The 19,134-nt window shown below is 34.5% G+C and overlaps 1 protein-coding gene across 6 annotated transcripts in view; it reads right to left on the bottom strand.

Moving 5' to 3' along the window:
- Window positions 1-19,134, bottom strand: part of TRPC1 (transient receptor potential cation channel subfamily C member 1) — a 70,720-nt gene that overhangs the window by 45,671 nt on the left and 5,915 nt on the right. For 2 of the 6 annotated variants that reach the window (XM_025881119.2, XM_073898995.1), the window contains exons 2-4: window positions 14,244-14,398; window positions 7,679-7,780; window positions 2,747-2,949 (exon numbers count right to left, since the gene is read on the bottom strand). In XM_025881119.2, the coding sequence (XP_025736904.1) occupies window positions 2,747-2,949; window positions 7,679-7,780; window positions 14,244-14,398 (460 nt within the window). The remainder of the gene's footprint in view (window positions 1-2,746; window positions 2,950-7,678; window positions 7,781-14,243; window positions 14,399-19,134) is intronic. The other 4 variants (XM_025881137.2, XM_073899001.1, XM_025881124.2 and 1 more) reach the window with 3 other exon arrangements.

Here is a 19,134-nt window from a genome sequence, read left to right on the forward strand (position 1 = left end):
ATGAGACAAGATTAATATCAGGTAGGCAAAATTAATGAAATAGGAGAGGAAATTTTAATGGAATCTGTATAGACAGAAATCAGAGAGGGAATTTCTAACTTCAACATGTAACTTATGGTCATTGATGGAGACTAGTTTCCAATCTAACACCACAGTTAGGAGTCACATTTCTAACCAATTAGAATTCTAGTCATTGAGCAGAATATAGAACCTCAAGCTGATCATACTGGTTAGATCCAGAGACAGGAGGAGAATTGAGATTGGTCAAAGGACACCTGCTCAAAATTAAAGTTAGAATTTTTACACAGATTTGAGGATTTATTCACATATTACTTGTGTAGTTAAAATAAATAGCTTTCAAACTAGTATTACTAGAGCCTCATAGTTCACTGATTTTCTCAATGCCAAATCCTACTCTTCTAGCCAAGTTGTACAAATTCAATTGCTTTTAAGGGTGAAGTGGCTAATAATAGGAGTAAAGTTGAATATACTTTAGGCTTACAGGCATTCAAACTCAAAACTATAAAAATCACTGTGCAGTTTAAACAAAGCACTTCTCAACTTTTAAAAAACTTTGCCTTTCTTTGATAGATAGTAAAGATTGCAAACATTTCTTTAAAGTTATTTAAAATTTCACAACACATGAAATAATTGAGACTAAAACCAAATCACAGCAATTATATTACTGAAAATGTTTTTCTGAACTGCAGTGGTCCATTACCCTTCCCTACCCCATTTAAAATTATCCCCCCTAAGGGGTGTCTGGGTGGCTCAGTCAGTTAAACTCTGCCTTTGGCTCAGGTCATGATCCCAGAGTCCTGGGATCAAGTCCCGCATCAGGCTCCCTGCTCAGCAGGAAGCCTGCTTCTCCCTCTCCCTCTGCTGCTCCCCCTCTACCCGCTGCTTGTGGTCTCTCTCTCTCAAATAAATAAAATCTTTAAAAATAAATAAATAAATAAAAATAATAATAAAATAAAATTATTGCCCCTAGATCTTATCATCACCTGGAACTTCAGCATCTCTAAAATTTAAAAACCAGTAACTTTGTAAATACAGATTGCCTCATTTTCTTATTGCCAGTATAGTGGCCCTTCAACTTCACCAAAACCTTCACCCGTATCTCTTTTTACTCATTTTGTTAGCCTCCTTTTCTTCAGCAAGTCTACTTAGCAATTCCTAGAAATGACTTGTAGTCAGGGCATTTTGACACTTGCTATAACTGTTTTCCCAAATATCAATAACAAACTCTCTCAAACTTTTCTGTAAATACACCACATCATTCGGAGTTCCCTAAATAAACCACAATCACATTCTGTACTTTCTGCATAAAACAGAAAGTTTTTGTTTTTTTTTTAAAAGATTTTATTATTTATTTGAGGAGGGGTGGGGTAGAGGGGGAGGAAAAGAGAGAATTTCAAGCAGACTCCCCACTGAGCACAGAGCCAACAAGGGGCTCAATCTCATGACCCTGAAAATCATCACCTGCACCAAAATCAAGAGTCAGAGGCTTAACCAACTGAGCCGCCCAGGGCCCCTCTTTTTATTGTTATTCATACCTAAAGACCAAGCTCAAGCCACAGGTCCTCTAAAAGCTTTCAGAACAAAGCTTTTTCCCCCACCTGAAACCAAGCCAGGCTTAGTGTTCTCTCCAGCCCCAATTCCTACAACCTCAGCTGTTTCAACTACACACATATTTAATAAGCATACAATTTGGGAATATTTATATTTAATATTAATAAAGGATTTTAAAACTAGAAGAAGCCTTAAAGATCATTTCTGCTAGCCATTTTACAGACTAGTCATTATATGATATAGCCATAGCTATCAACCAGATCTTATAAAAAAAAAATAGATCTCACTGTAAATAAACCTGACAATAGAAAAACTTTCCAGTTCAACCTCTGCAAATAAACATTAAACTGATTCCCAGGAGACTTTCTCAATTTATGGATCTGTGACTATCTGTCAATCCACCAAAGATCTGTCCTTAACATAAGGAAGGAGTGAGGGTGAAGAGCTTGCAGCTTTAAGGTTAATTTCACGTATTGTAAAAACAGTTTGTCAATGGGCTGCTTAGGACTTCCAGACCATATTTCCCATAGTAAATGTTATACTTGATACAATCTCAACTGTATTTGATTACTACATAGATTATATATAAAGACTTAGGCTGAAAATTAGATTCTCAAGTGTAGCCCAGAACCTTATACAACATGCCCATATGTGTGCTCTTGCTCAACCCATCCAAGATGGGATACTTTCTCATTCATTTTCTCCTCAGTTGTTGTTAATATTTTGACTGGGGAGAAAGGGAAGAGAAAAAGATTTAAATATTGTGTGAAAGGGGAAGTAAGAGGCATAACAAGTTAAGTATTTAGTCAGACAGAAAATACGTTTTCTTTCCTTATAAATAAGATAAGAAGGGGCATCTCCACCCCTTCTACTATTTGGAAATTCTCTTAGGTTAATAAACTCTGCTTTTAAAAAGTAAATAATGTCTCTAAGCCCCACCAGCAGAAGCATGAGGTAAACCCTATTCATAATTTGAAGGCTCTTCCTAACTATGCATCATTTAGTAAACATTTCTAAAAGATGTAAAACTCATATTAAGCAAAGGAACTAGATGTTTAGCTTTCATAAGCCATTCCAGTACCATATTTCTTAAAAGCTGCATAGAAAGAAAAACAACAAAAATTTCACTGACATATACCTTACTAAATCACACACCTATTTATCAAAACCTTACCTGGAATGTCGGAGACTGTCCTTTTTGTTCTTTGCAGAACACAATGTGCATTCACAGCCAACTGCATGGGGCTTGGGTAGAGATACATCCTGTTTTAACAGCATTGTAAGAATTTCATAGTTGTTACGATGAGCAGCTAAAATGACAGGTGCAACATCCATAGTTGTTGAATACTCAGGATTCTGAATTCGCTCCATTAGTTTCTGAAAAATATTTATATAAATGTCCAAAATTATTATTTGTGACTTCAAAACAACATATTTATCTGTAAATGAAATGAAAAAAAAAACCAGAAGGCACAAAGAACACAATAATTATTTTTAAAAATATGATAAACATTTTACCAGGACTAAATTTTTTTGAAACCTGAAAATTTTAATTAATAAATTCAATATAATCATGACAGACAAAAATCTTCAATAGAACATATTCATACAACTAGAGTTTTGTTTTCCTAACAAAGAAGAAGTGAGGATACCTAGACAAATACTTTAGAAAAAAGTGTTTAATTTTCACAAGATTATGGAAACATGCATGACAAGGATAAAGAAGAATCTTAGAAAAAGAATATAAAGGGAAAAACAGAAATGTTAAAAATAAGCAGAGTACAAATGCATGAAAAAAACTTAAAAATTCCACCTTTATGGCAAACCTTGCCACATTAATAGCAATGAAGCTGCCTGAAAGGGATAAGTAAATAGGAAGCACTCTTCATTTTATGTAATTCTTTACATATTCTCAATCCTTACCTATACTATTTCCTGTTACAAATGCACAAAAACACTAACAATAGTAACTATTATTAATGAGTCCAGGACTGTTAGGCACCTTACATTTATCATGTCATTTAATCCCCACAATAGTCTGCAAAATTGAGCATTGTAATCCCCATGAAGAAACTGAGGCTCAGAGAAGTTAATGTGCCCAAGCTACACAACACAGTGGCAAAATGCAGATCAGAACTCAGGTCTGTATTACACCAGAGCCTGAGCTGCTTTCCCTACATGGGCTCATGGGCCTGGTGATGGCATGACATGAGGAAAGAAACATTAGTAAATAAAGAGTCAGCGTTAAATAAAAAGGTTGATTATTGTATGACTATTGTATATTCTTCCCAATACTTCTCACTTTTTCACATGGGTTTTCCTGAGAGCTGTTTGATTCCATTGTATAAGCTTATCAAGTTCACAGGGTTTTTTTGGTAATTTTTATTAACATTATAAAAGTAGTACACACATACTATAAAATATCTGAAACATATAGAAAAGCAGAAAGAAGAATAAAAATTCCCATATCCCTACTATGCAAAATACATTTTACAGTATCTCCTTCTAGTCCTTTTTCTACTATACCACCTTTTAAGGACATCTTTGGCATAGTGATTTGGCATCAATGATTAAAATCAATGGTCCTTAATATTTTGAAACTCAAGGACCCTTCTAATAATTTCATAACCAGAATTTCTGGGAAATAAAATTCATGTATAGAACTAGCATGTAATTTAAGAAAATTCATAGACCTATGTTCAAGATATTTTGTTTTGCTTATTTAAATAACACTACCACAAACATCTTTATGAATACAGCTTTTTTGAAATTTAGGATAAACTCATTAACCACAGAACCCCTGAACTGCAATAATAGGTCTAAAGGCCATGAACAGTTTTGAAGCTTTTGATATATATATTACTAAAGTTCTTTCCATAGGTTATATTTCCAATAATACAGGATTGTACCCATTTCACACTCAAGGTTTACTCACCAGCACTAGGCATGGTCATTCCCAATTTATGAGTGAAAAAAACTATCATGAAATATTACTTTCCTTTCCTTTGATTACTAGCTAAGTTTTAATATTTTCTGACATACTTAGCTTTTTCCCCCTTCTTTTATGAATAGTTTCTTTATATACTTCCCATTTATTTATTGGAAACTGTAAATTAATGAATTTATTTAAAAATAACAAAGAAATCTAAAAATTTAGCCCGTTCTCCCCTTATTACTGGTTATAAAGAGAAGAAAATTATATTTAAATGTCTTCATTTTTCCTATAAAACATACTTGACTAAATGAAAAACATTATTAGAAGATTAAAATGCATTATTTCATTGCTCATAATATAATCTATATACTATCAAAAAAACCCCACCTGTATTTGAAAAATCAATATTTATCAAAAGACAATTTTGATAAGCTTAAGAATACAGAATAAATTCACTGAAATGGTAAAAAAAAAAAAGTATGTAAAAATATTTCACATTGCCTGTCAAGAAGTATTAGGGCTGTTAAAATGTGGTCTTACTGTCACTAGAAATACTCAAGCAAAGGATGATAACCCTTTTTGTTAGAGATGAAGTACAAAGTTTTCTTTGGCTGAGGGATGAAGACTGCCAGAGCCTTACAACTTAAGAGTCAACTGGTGGTGCTAATGGTGATGAAATAATGTCAGTAGGTTGCTCCAATACCCTGGCATACTACACCCCACCCTCCCTGCCAAGAAAGTAAACGGGTAAAAAGGCTACAAGGTGGAATAAGTATACCGAAATATAACAGTGACTGCAAGACAGATGACAGAAAATCGAATAGGATTCTAGACATTTCTGATCATTTGGACAGGTGCTATATTCTTAGCCTTTTTTTCCCCTCTGTTCTTTTTGGTTTCTTATCACCACTTAAACTAGTTGGTACTATCCTCTGGAGAAAGTCATGCTTACAGAAACTTTGTAATACCTAAATGAAAGTAAAGATTTCAGTTAATATATGGTAAAGTATGCAATTTAGCAGAGCTTCTCATTGTTCTCAGATAATGGCAGATAATGCACAACCGATTTATAATTCTATCTTAAAACAATATTTTTTCTTCAGAGGATAGCCAGTTTACACTACCAGCAATTATTTAAAAACTGCTTGTTTCACTACATCCTCACCAATAATGAATGTTATAATTTTATGTATATATAATTTTATATATATATATAAATATATAACAATATCTCATTTTAAAGTAGAATTTATTTGGGGTGCCTGGGTGGCTCAGTCGTTGATCATTAGTGACTGTCTTCCTAATTACAAAGGCAATAAAGAAAAATAAAAGGAGTAAGAAAAAAATACCCTTAATTTAGCAATGAGATGACTGCTGTTAGGTAACATTTTGCTACATTTCCATATAGTTCTTTGTCTGTCCATCTTTTTAACCTTGGATCATATTATATGTCCAGTTTACTATTCCCATTTTTTTCACTTCCTATGTCATATTTATCCAGGTTCCTAAATATTCTTTTAAAAATACCATTTTCATATGTACGTAATTTTTATTATTTCCAATCTTTTATTTGGGGATGTTTAAATTGGGTCACATGGTTTTTTCATTGCTACAAGTAAGATCACAATTAACATTCTTCTCCCCATTTCTGACCAGTTCCTAGAAGGGGAAACACTAGATTAAAGAATATGAACATCTTTCTTATTTATGATATACTCTGCCAAACTGCTTTCCAAAATACCCTCCCCACCAACTTGTATTAGACTATACCACTCCCTTGCCATCAATGATAATTATTTTTAAAAATCTTTACTAATTTGCATTATCAACAATAGCCAAACTATGGAGAGCCCAAATGTCCATCAACTAATGAATGGATAAAGATATATATAATGGAATATTACTCAGCCATTAAAAGAATGAAATCTTGCCATTTGCAATGATACGGATGGAGCTAGAGTATATTATTTTAATATATTAAGTGAAATGAGTCAGTCAGAAAAAGACAAATACCATATGATTTCACTCATATATGGAATTTAAAAACAGATGAAAGTATGGGAAGGGGGGGAAAAAAGAGAGAGGGAAATGAACCATAAGAGACTCTTAATGACAGAGAACAAACTAAGGGTTGATGGAAAGAGGTGGGTGGGGGTGGGCTAAATGGGTGATGGATATTAAGGAGGGCACTTGTGATGAACACTGGGTGTTGTATGTAAGTGATGAGTTACTGAAATCTACTCCTGAAACCAAATTGCACTGTATGTTAACTAACTAAAATTTAAACAAAGAAATAAAATAATCTTTGCTAATTTGATAAGCAAAAATTAGTATTTCATATCTTATTAGTAGTAAATTTTAATATCTTATATTTTCTTTTCTGAGATTTTTTTCATGTCCTTTTCTGATCTTGGTGTTTTTCATCAATTTGTCAATTATTAAGATTATGAATTTGTGACATATTTTGAAAATATCTTTGCCAGTTATTCATCTGCTTTCTAAATTTTGCTCTATATCTGAATTCCAGAAATTTAACTTCTATACAGCCAAAGGCTGTGCCATTGCTTTTTATGATCAGAAAGTCTTTCCACTCATAATCAGTTAAATATTCACCTACATTTTCTTCCAGTTTTATGGTTTCACTGTTTATATTTAATTGTTAAATCCATCTGGAAACTGTATTTTCAACCTAATCTATAGAATGTCCAAAACTAAAAATATTGGTCCACACTGACAAGATTACGGAAATATCACTAATTTTAAAAAGGTTTCCTGAAGGGGCGCCCGGGTGGCTCAGTCGGTTAAGCGTCTGCCTTCGGCTCGGGTCATGATCCCAGGGTCCTGGGATCGAGCCCCGCATCGGGCTCCCTGCTCAGCGGGGAGCCTGCTTCTCCCTCTGCCTCTGCCTGCCTGCCTGCCTACTTGTGCTCTCTCTCTCTCTCTCTCTGTCAAATAAATAAATAAAATCTTAAAAAAAAAAAAAAAGGTTTCCTGAAAGCAAAATTAATTATTCCTGCAAGTATCTACTTACTTTAAGGCAATATTTTACAGAGTAAAAAAAATCCATTTCTTTAAAACAAAATAAATTTGGGGGAAGAAAAAAATGGGAATGGGTCAGGAGATCTATTTTGGTTTAAAAATCCAAATTAATAAATATTTAAGAGTACTAACTACTATAGTTGGTCTTGATGATCGTTTTGGTCGATGATTAAGTAGTATATCAACAGCTCCCACTACTTCAGAGTCGATTGCCACCAAAAGTGCATCTGCGGACTTTAAAAAAAAAAAAAGGTTAAAAATGAAAATGGAGGATAAAAAGGTAAACTATTTATTTTTACTAATTCTTAAATAAAACTATCTTTAAATTTAAGCTGTATTATGTACAGTAATACTAAATTTTTAAAAATTTAGACTGTCCAAAGAGTACATTTGCTTGCCTTAGCAGTACTTTTGCGTACACACACAAATTTCTGTGCTGATTTCACTGCATAAGCTGGTAAAAAAATAAATAAATAAATGCTTGCTAGAAGGGTTTATTAATGGAACAGTGCTGATCCATGGAGTATTCAAAGCTGAAATTTTTTTTCAAGACCTTTACTTGTGAACTTTGAACCAAAAAGAATCTTAACATTCCAGATCTATTAAAGAAATTGCCAAGAACTATTACTACTGGTAAAGGATTATGTTCATTCTAATAAAAATGATCATCAGGGGCGTCTGGGTGGCTCAGATGTTTAAGCGTCTGCCTTCGGCTCAGGTCATGCTTCCAGGGTCCTGGGATCGAGCCCCACATAGGGCTCTTGGCTCAGCGGGGAGCCTGCTTCTCCCTCTGCCTCCCCCCACCCGCTCATGCTCTCTCTCTGTATCTCTGTGTCTCAAATGAATAAATAAAATCTTTAAAAAAAAATGATCATCAATGCAACCATGAGGATAAGGGGCGCCCTCTGGTATCAACTTTAAAACCTATATGGCTAACTGAAATGTTACAAATTTGACATTAATATTAGCAATCTTATCAAGTAAAAGCTGCAAAAAACTAGGCTGCCAATGTTCCTGGAGAAAAGAGGGAGAAGTGACTTTATAGTTTTACTCCCAAACTATCATTCATTTTGAAACTCCAACTCTGACGGGAGGAAAAAGTAAATAGAAGCTGAGCATTTGGGACTTTCCAACACTCTGTAACAAAGTGTACAGTCCATACTTGGCAACTGTGACATCGGGTTTTTGGGTTTCTTTTTGTTTTGTTCTATTCTGTTTTGTTTTAAGGAAAACCATAAAGGCAGAAGGGAAACATGGGGACAAATAATGATTTAATCTAAGAGAGTGCCCTGATTATTTTCAATCTGTACATTTTAAAAACTGTTATAATCTTTAATAACCATTTACATCAACACTCTCTCTTGAAAATGAAACCATATCAGATCTTTAGTATTCTTGGAGCTGAAAGGAATAAAGCTTCCACAAACGTTATCTAGATGTCAAAAATAGGACTAAAAACGACTTTGACTAAAAACGACGACAGACTTTGGATACCTAAAAATAGAAATAATCACCCCAAAGAACTGGGGGCCACATTCAACCATTAGGAACTGCCTATGTATTTCCACAGAAAAAACTCCCCACCCCAATGAGAAGTTTAATTTTTTATCCCTTAAAACTTTTAAGGTTCACTGGGTTGTAGCCTATTCTTTAAATCTAGCATCATTATTCTTCTGCTTTGCAAACATTTCTCTTCAATTTTTACCATACTTGGTCAAGTGGAGCAAACAAAAAGAATTGTGTTCATTACTAAACATTTCATTTATGATAAATTTTAACCTATAAAGCTAACTATATAGTAATGCTACTGCTCTCCAAGTCAAAACACCAGTCAACTCCAACCATCTGAAACACAGCCATGGATCCAACTGCAAATTTCCAAAAAAACTATATTGAGCTGTGACAAACTAACTTCATGGGCATTATTTCCCAGAAGGAATTGTCTCAATGACACTGACTAAGAGTTGTCTACAAATGAAGGATAACTTGCTTTCCCCAAGTATTCTTCAGATCTTTACTGAATAAGGAAACAGCTAGATAAAAACTAACAAAATAGAAAGAAATGAAGAAAAAATTGCTAAAAGCTGACTACTGAAAAGATAAAATACCAGTATAGGAAAACAACTATCAATACAGAGCAGTCAGAAGCCATTTAATATAAGGACAAACATGTTAATAGTTTCAGATTATACAAAGCAAAGTAAAACAATTATATTTTCAATGATTCCCACTTACGATGATAAAGTTAAATTATATTCAGACACACTATTTAGTGAAGAATAAAGAAAGATTCATGTTAAATCTCTCAATGCTTAAAAGGATAAGCTTCAGGTATAAAAATATTTGTGTAAAAAAGTCATGTAAATAAGGAGTTACCATTAACTTATTCTGCACAAATCATATGCTATTTGATAAATCAAAGGAAGTTCTGAATGAAAAAAGTCTTAAATTATTTTTAAAATATCTATAGGACAAAATGTCCTCATTAGTTTTGCTTCCCAATTTCTCACAAATATTTGACCATCCCTTATTAAAATTTATTCAATATGTATATTTATTATGTATTAATGAGGTTGCTTACTATATTCCTTCCCACCTCAGAAAATGTCTTTTCAACAAATCTCATACTCTTTTCTCTAGACTCAGAGTAAGAAGCTTCTTATTTCCTTTCCAAAGCTAAGTTTTCCACCTTGGTATTCTACTTAATGCTTTTCTGTCTCCTACAGGAACTTGGTCCTTTGTTTACAGAAATACCAGTCCTAGCCTCCATCTCCCAAAATATGAAATACTTCCTCACTCTTTGCTACCTTGACTTGATCCTGTCCCACTCAAGTTTTCTTCCTCTCACTTTGTCAAACTTCTCCAATCATGCATATCATTTTCTCTAACTCTATTGATGCCAGTTTCAAAATCCAATGGCCCTTCCTACCCCTTCACTTTCTTTGATTTCTAAGCAACACATCAAAACTGCTCCTTTGGTTTTAACAATGCTGCACTATCCTAACTCCTTTAATGGAACACTTTCCTTCTATTGCCTTTATTAATGTAGATGCTCCCTGAGAAAGAATCAGCACCAGCCATTCGCTCTCCTCTGTAATTTCATCCACTTTCATGATGCAAGTGATCGTCCCATGTCCATGACTGCTGTATCTCTCCAGCCTGACCTCTCTCTACACATGTAATTTCCATCGGTAACTGTCTTTTGGAGACTGCTTGATATGCCCCAAATAAATGAGGCTAAAACCCAAATTCACATTTCTCTGCCCCAATCTTTACTTCTTAACTTCCTGTGTTTCTTTCATCCTTCTCCCAGCCACCTATGTTTAACATTTTCAAATCATCTTGGTCTCCTTTACAATTCTCCCCTCCAAATTTAAATACTAAGTTCTATCAATTCTTCCTTCATAACATCTTTCACAACTGCCATTTTTTCTCCTATCCTTACAGCTACTATTCTAGGTCAGGCTTCAACTTCTTCAGACCTGGATTACTGTAAAAACTGCTCACCCAAGCTATAGCCTTCTCCACTTGCCATTTTTCAATCTATACTGAACACAGCCACTAAAATACATTTCCCAAAATACCACTGGACACAACACATCCCTTCTCAAAAATCATTTAATGAGCCCATTTTCTATAAACCCAAACTCCTTAGCCTGGCATTCTGGCCCTTTTCACTGGTTTTGTTTGTTATTTTTCCAGATATTTCCCACTACTATCCAACCCAAAGATTTTGTTCAAAAGGCTAAGTCAATTCATTTTCTCAAAAATATACATTGCACATCTTTGTTAACATCCTTCCCCACATCCCCTGTTCTGGAGTGATCTACATATTTTGGAGAGTAGCTCTGGGTAGTAGGTAAAAACATGGACTCTGGAACCAGAACCTGAGTTCTAATTCCAGCTGGGCCATTTGTGGAGTGTCTTTGGGCAAGTTACCTAAACTTTTTGTACCTTGGTTTCCTCCTCCATAATAAGGAAATAATAATAGTACCGATCTCATAGGTTGTGAGGACTAAGGAAGTGAATATATTTAAGGTACCTGGCACACAGTATCACTATAAAAATATTGACAATTATTGATGTTTGAAGGCTGAGCTCAACCAACACTGTTCCATGAAACCTTGATTAGCTCAATCCACAGTAACCTTCTCTTTTCTATGTTTCCAAAATATCTATTGTAAAGCACAAAAGTTTAAGTATAAAACATGATTTCTCAACAGTGACATTATTGACATTTGGGGCCAGGTAATTCTTCGTTGTAGAGGTCGTCTTGGGCACTGTAGGATGTTTAAGCAGCATACCCAGCTTCTACCCACTAGATGCCAGTATTGATCCATCCCCCAACTGTGAAACCAAAAATGTTTCCAGACATTATCAAATGTCCCCTGGGGAGCAAAACTGTTCGGTCAAGAACCACTAGTATAATATAAGAGAAAGTACATGAAAGCACTTTGTAACCTCAAAGTAACATACAAGGGTCAAGTATTATTACCACTCAGCGCGTATCAAATACACATCTGCATTATTTAATTGATTTGAAACTTGTATGTACACGTTGACCCTTAAACAATGCAAGAGTTAGGGGTGCTCGCCCCCCACATAATTGAAAATCTGCACATAATTTTTAACTCCCCCCAAACTCAACTACTAAAAGCCTCCTGTTGACCAAAGCCTTACCTATGACATAGTCAATTAACACATACTTTGTATGTTACATGTATTATATACTATATTCTAAAAATAATCTGGAGAAAAGAATATTAAGAAAATCATTAAGGAAAATATTTACAGTCCTATACTGTAAAAAAATCCATATATAAGTAGATCCATGCAGTTCAAATCTGTATTGTTAAAGGGTCAACTACACTTTCATTATCCAATTAGTTTTAATATCCTTTAGTATGAAACTCATGTTTTCCTTATTCATTTCCACAATCACACCCCATGGAAAGCCTTGGACATCTGTTGACTGATAGGTAAGACAGAGGTAACCTGAGACAGAACACAGTAAACTGGAAAGCGCATGGGATTTGCAGTCAGAAGACCAGGTTTGCATCTTAGCTCTGCCTTCACTTATTTCAGAACTTTGAGCAATTCATTAAAGTCTATGAGCCTCAGTTTTCTGATCTATAAAATGTGATATCTATATAGGTTGGCTATGATGTTCAAATACGATCAGGAACCATGTGAAAGAACCATGTATATTGCAGAATTATTATATACATAGGATCATATATGTAAAAAGACAAAAATGACGATTATACCATAATACTTCATTTATCCAGAATCATCAAGGTCTTTCTTTATAACCTTATTTTCTAGGTAACTGAAGCTTATGCCTTTAAGTATTTAACTTTGAAATTTAAACTATTTTGATGGAAGTTTTCTACTTTCAGAAGTACTATACATATTCTTCTGTCTTCTAAAACAATAGGTACTGAATATAATTTAACTTTTACTTACTTACTCTGGCCATTGTTGTAAACATTAATTAGAGATTATCAGATATGAATGCTGTTGACCTCTTTATTAAAGAGAGTCAGAGGTACTGTGCCCCATTTTGTTTCACTGCAGCCCTCATGCTCCTTCTGTTGCCCCTCTGATTCTCTATGCATTAAAGACTAAGGACTGAAGTTTGTTAAAGTCGAAGGAGGGCTCTCATACTCCTATGACTAAAGTTTATAAATGGAAAACTTCATGGCAGCTACTGCTCAGAGATGTTTTTTGTTACTTTCTGATTCTCAGTGGTGTTCTGGGTAACTGAAATTGCTGGGAAGGCAATTTCTTTTTCTGCTCTATGTATACATAGAGACAGTACCATAGATTGCAATGCATATATATGTACATAGAACTAACCTACTTATATTTTAAAAATCTTCTGTGAGTGCTTCCTGATGCCACTCAAAAAAAAAAAAAAGTCTCATTAATTTGAAGCTACAACAGAGCAATCATACTATTTGAAAGAAAAAAAAAAGTGCCAGGATTCATGTGCTCCCATCATAAGCAAACCCAAAAGAAAAGGAAAATAATATTATTAAATTTCCTTTCAGAATCTCTTGACTGAATTCTCTCAAGACTTATATGCATGCCTGCTTTTCTATGTGAACTGATATAAAGAGAAACAGAAAGGTCTATATTTTCCAGTTAAAAAAAATTTGTTCATCTTTAGTTACAAACACTAAACTTCAGACAAAAGGAAAACTTAATAAAATTTAACAGGAGAAAATCAAAATCAAATTGAAAATTGCATTGTGAGTCAGGAGCATTTTGTTCTTATGTTTGTAAATTACATGAGCCAGAGAACAACCTGTTCCCCTGACACTTCAGAACACGTGTACTATTTTTAGATATATAACATAAATAGTAATAACGTAAGTAATAAAAACAAAGTCATCTGTAATAAATCGTGATAATTTACCTTTGTGAGATGTTATAAAACATATAAGGGAGGAAGTAAAAATTTGGAGGGAAAAGATAAATCAAGTCAAAATATACTTTTAAAAAAGGCTTTTTTTGGTTTGTTTTTAAAACTTTTAGTGGCTCAAGACAAAATAAAGGGTGAAAGATAAGAATGAAAAAAAAAGGAAGGAAAGAAGGAAGAAAGGGGGGATGAAAGGAAACTAGAAAGAAAGAAGAGAACATGGCATATCTAACAGTATTTAGAAGCTACTGGTAGAATTATCTAGCCTTGTACCTGACAACCGTAGTCCAAAAGAAGCTGCAGTATATCCAAGTTTTCGTTTTCAATAGTTATGGTAACAGCATTTCTCCCAAGCACATCTACGCAATTTATGTTCAAGTCACCTGAACTGTTTTCCTCCAAAATCTTTTTAACCATATAATAGTCACCTAAATAACAATATACAAACATAATTTAATATCCAAGACATATTAGATAAGAATGACTGTAAAAACTTAGCCTGTTGATATAAAATTTAAAAACCTAAACTCATTTTTGTATATGGAAATGTGCAAAGAAAATGTGAACATTTCCTTGCTGAAAACCTTATCCTGATAAAATAGTATGTACCTCAGCTGCAAGCAAAAAGAAAAAATTTTAAATGTGCAGTTGAAATAAAAGTTGTTAGTTTAAAATTCACAACTGACTGATTATAAGGAGAGAAACTTTTAGAAGATATTTAAAGCAATGATGTCCATAAGTACGGACTGGAAACTAGAAAAACCTAAGAAGCGTACAGGATTTAAGTTTTAGACCTCAAATACATAAACACATTTACTGGCACATAATAATGGTTAAAAATATGATCTAAAAACAAGCAGAGGATATTAAGAAGTGGTTTTATAGGGGAAAAGTAGTTTGGAAAAGCAGTATGAATATATATATATATATATATATATATATATGCTAGTGGGTATGCATAGTAAAAGGGAAGGATGCCAGAAATTCCTTTCCTCTCCTCCCCACTCTCCCAACACACACACATACACACACACACACACTGCCAGAAATTCCTCTCCTCTCCTCCCCATTCTCCCAACACACACACACACACACACACACACACACACACACACACACACCTTATCTCATTAATGAACCTGTTTACATGGCCAGGGAATATTCAGCTCAAAACTCTAAGGCAGAACTAGGATTAATGATGGTAAAGGCTCAAGTGAGAATATTTCAAAGTGAAGTTTCACCTGTCAGGAGCATGCAGGTTACCTTCTGCCTAACTCCATTCTGTCTACATCAAAACAACTGACCCATAGGGGAAAATGAGAATAAGTACAGAAGTCATCATTTTCACCCAGTGCCCATTATATTTGTCTGTTCACCAGCTAGTGCAGTAATTTGGCAGAATAAATCAAAAGAGAAGTGCTAAATAAATAAAGCCAGGTGGGTTTTGTTTGTTTTATTTCATTTAACTTTTGAAACATAAGATCAATAAACCATTTTAAATGACTTGCAAATATAGTTGTCCTTAAAAGTCTATGAATAATAACCAGGAAAAGAACAATCAGAGTGGAAACCCCAAGGAAAAAGAAATGAATAATTTCATGATACAGAAAGAAAAAACCCTAAAACTTAACTAATTGGGTGAATAAGGAAAAGTAACAGATTTCTGTTAAAACTTCTAACAAATTTGCTATTTTTAGCCAATGACTTTAAAGTCCCCACACATTTTGGAAGAAGTTGAATAGTAGTTTTTTTGATGGTATATTTCCTTAGTTCCCTCAAGAAGAAAACTAGTCACAAAAAGAAATATTTTCCTCATAGCACTACTAATTAATATTTAAACACTTTTGTTCCATGACAAAAACTTACCAAACACTTCACAAAGTGAAGCTCTCAGTCACAAGCTGAACTAATAGTGAACATACAGATAGACCAGTGAAAATTTAGCACTATTACTGGAAACCAATGTTTAAAACCTTATTTCAGGTGATTTCAATATATTAGTGGTCAGAGAATGCCTCCCATAAAAGCTCTACATTTTCTTTGGTTTCATGATGTGTCTAGGTGAGGACTAATTTATCTAGGGACTCATTAGGCTTTCTGAATCTAAAGACTTCTGCCCTTCATAAATTCTGCAATATTTTCAGCCATTCTCTTCAAATACTGTTTCATCCTCATATTACTCTTTTTTCTACTGGAACTTCTATTAAACATTATGTTGGATCATCTCATTCCAACTTCTGTGTCTCTAAAGATTTATTGTTCCTCTTTCTCTCTTCTATATTCTTGATAATTTCTTCAAATCTTCCAGGTACTTATTATTTTTTATTAACCCATTCATTTTTAATGACTATTTTTTACTTAAGTTTTATTGGATTCCTTTCCAAATCTTTTGATTTACCTTGTTTTCATTTCCTTAAGATTTTAGTCATTCTATTTATTTTTATTTTTTTAAGATTTTATTTATTTATTTGACAGACAGGGAGATAGCGAGAGAGGGAACACAAGCAAGTGGAGTGGAAGAGGGAGAAGCAGGCTTCCCGCTTAGCGGGAAGCCTGATGTGGGGCTCGATCCCAGGACCCTGGGATCATGACCTGAGCCAAAGGCTTAACGACTTAGCCACCCAGGTGCCCCAGATTTTAGTCATTTTAAACATACTTATTTTATGATTTCTATACGGTATTATCTAAGGCCTCAGGGATTTAATCCTATGTGTTGTGTCTACTGACTCATTCTTTTTTTTTTCCAAAGATTTTTTTTTATTTATTTATTTGAGAGAGAGAGAATGAGAGACAGAGAGCACGAGAGGGAAGAGGGTCAGAGGGAGAGGCAGACTCCCCGCCGAGCAGGGAGCCCGATGCGGGACTCGATCCCGGGACTCCAGGATCATGACCTGAGCCGAAGGCAGTCGCTCAACCAACTGAGCCACCCAGGCGCCCCTACTGACTCATTCTTGAGAATGGGTGACTGTCTTCTGAATTTTTAAATTGGGTGTTGCAAACTCTTCATGCAGATTAACTGTGGAAATCCTGGCAGCCTAAAGTTTGAAAGGTTGTAACATCAAGGATGTTTTGTTTCCTTCTTCTGGATAACTCAGAGGTTTTGCTATCCTATCAATCTTTTTTATATTTATTTCTCAGTTTAGGTTTTCACAGACCAAGTAGGTAATATTAAACTCCAAGCCCTGGGGGCACCTGGGTGGCTCAGTTGGTTGAGTGTCTGTCTTCAGCTCAGGTCATGATCCTGGAGTCCCAGGATCAAGCCCCATGTTGGGCTCCCTGCTTGGTAGGCAGTCTGCTTCTCCCTCTCCCCCTGCTCCTTCTCTCACTCTCTCTCTCTCTCTCCCAAATAAATAAATAAAATCTTTTTTTAAAAATTAAAAATAAGTAAACAAACAAACTCCAAACCAACAAGAGAGAGGACTACAGCTGCAAATTCTTACTTACAAGCTTCACTGTAGTCTCCCAGTGCTGGTGGGTGGGTTCTTTTCTTCATCTACCCCTTTGCTACAGGTACAGTGCTTTAAGGATCCCGATTTTATGTATGGATGTTGTGCTAATTTCCCACTTTGTACAAACACAAGGCCTTATAACCTGTTTCCATATGTGCATTGAAATTCAAATCCCTATAATGCCTGGACCAATAACTAACTCTTGCCCCATCCACAGAGTAGCCAAAATGTTAGCTCACACACTCCTCTGTTCTTCAGATCATTTTGGATCATGAGTGTTTAATTTCTTGAAAGATCAGCTGTTCACTTAAATGGACATTTGTTATATTTTAACTGACATTTCTAGGTGATTTGAAGCAGAAGGGTTTTCAGATTATCTAAGTCAGCCATTTGTCAGAGACAGAAAAGTATAAAAAATTGTATAAGTACAATTCTTATAAAATTTTATAAATTTCAGGTATAGCAAATGGAAAGAAACAACTGCTACCTGTTTTAAAACTTTAGATTGCTGTTTCAAGAGTAATTGTATTGCAAATGTCAGATACTCCAGCTTTAGGTTTCAAAGACTATTTCCATTACAGTCAGGGGACTATACGAGAAAATAAAACTTAAAAAATCAAACCAAGTAAGTAATTTTCATCCCTAAAAATAAGAAGTTCCACCCTGCGACAGCTGACATACTCATGCAAATGAAAAATTACATGCTATAGTCACAGAATCTATAGGAAACTAGAGTGGTTTCTAAGTATTCCACCTAAGTTTACATTTGCAAGCCATTTAAAACAATGTGCTACATTGTTAAGCCCAGAACAGTCTTAATATTTGGTATGAGTGTATATGTACAAAGAGGTTAGTAAATTTAAAATACAAAGCAAGAAGCTAGTTATAGAGCAAGGATTACAATTTAAATGCCTTTTATGTCAAATATATGAATGCTTTTCATTTTATATTCAAGTTGCTTTTAAGAGTTACATAAATCGTTTGTCTTTTAAAATGTAATATATACAAGGAAATGCAACATAATCTTTTTACCTTTTGGCTAGATGGTTCTTTTTTTGGTGAAGGGAAAATAAACGTTTCAATCAATTCCACTAGTACACCAATTTAATAGCAAGCCTTCTCAGCTCCCCCTCCAAAATAGTTCCCATACTCATCCACTTGTATCCATGTATACTGCTACCCACAGTCAAAGCCACTATCATCTCTTTCCTGGACTCTGCAATAGACTCTTTTTTTTTTTAATTTTATTTATTTATCTGACAGAGAGAGAGCACAAGTAGGCAGAGAGGCAGGCAGAGGGAGAGGGAGAAGCAGGCTCTCCGCTCAGCGGCCTCGATCCCAGGACGCTGGGATCATGACCTGAGCCGAAGGCAGACACTTAACGACTGAGCCACCCAGGCGCCCCTCTGCAGTAGACTCTTTACTGAAATAGCTGCCAATACTCTAATACAAAGCTCAACACACTTTTTCTATAAAGAGCCATATAGTAAATATTTCAGGCATTATGGGCCATATTATCTCAAGTTGCAAATATTCAAGTCTGCCCTTACAGCACAAAAGCGGCCACAGACTACATATACACAAATGAATTCCAATGTGTTCCAATAAAACTTTGTGAACACTAAAGTTCTAATTTCATATAATTTTCCTATTATAAAATATTATTCTCTTGATTTATTCCCATTTGAAATGTAAAATGTAAACTATTTTTAGCT

This window comes from Callorhinus ursinus, unplaced genomic scaffold (genome assembly GCF_003265705.2).
Source record: "Callorhinus ursinus isolate GAN/ISIS: 27379988/994484 unplaced genomic scaffold, GSC_fseal_2.0 scaffold1, whole genome shotgun sequence".
In the NCBI taxonomy this organism is placed as follows: domain Eukaryota; kingdom Metazoa; phylum Chordata; class Mammalia; order Carnivora; family Otariidae; genus Callorhinus; species Callorhinus ursinus.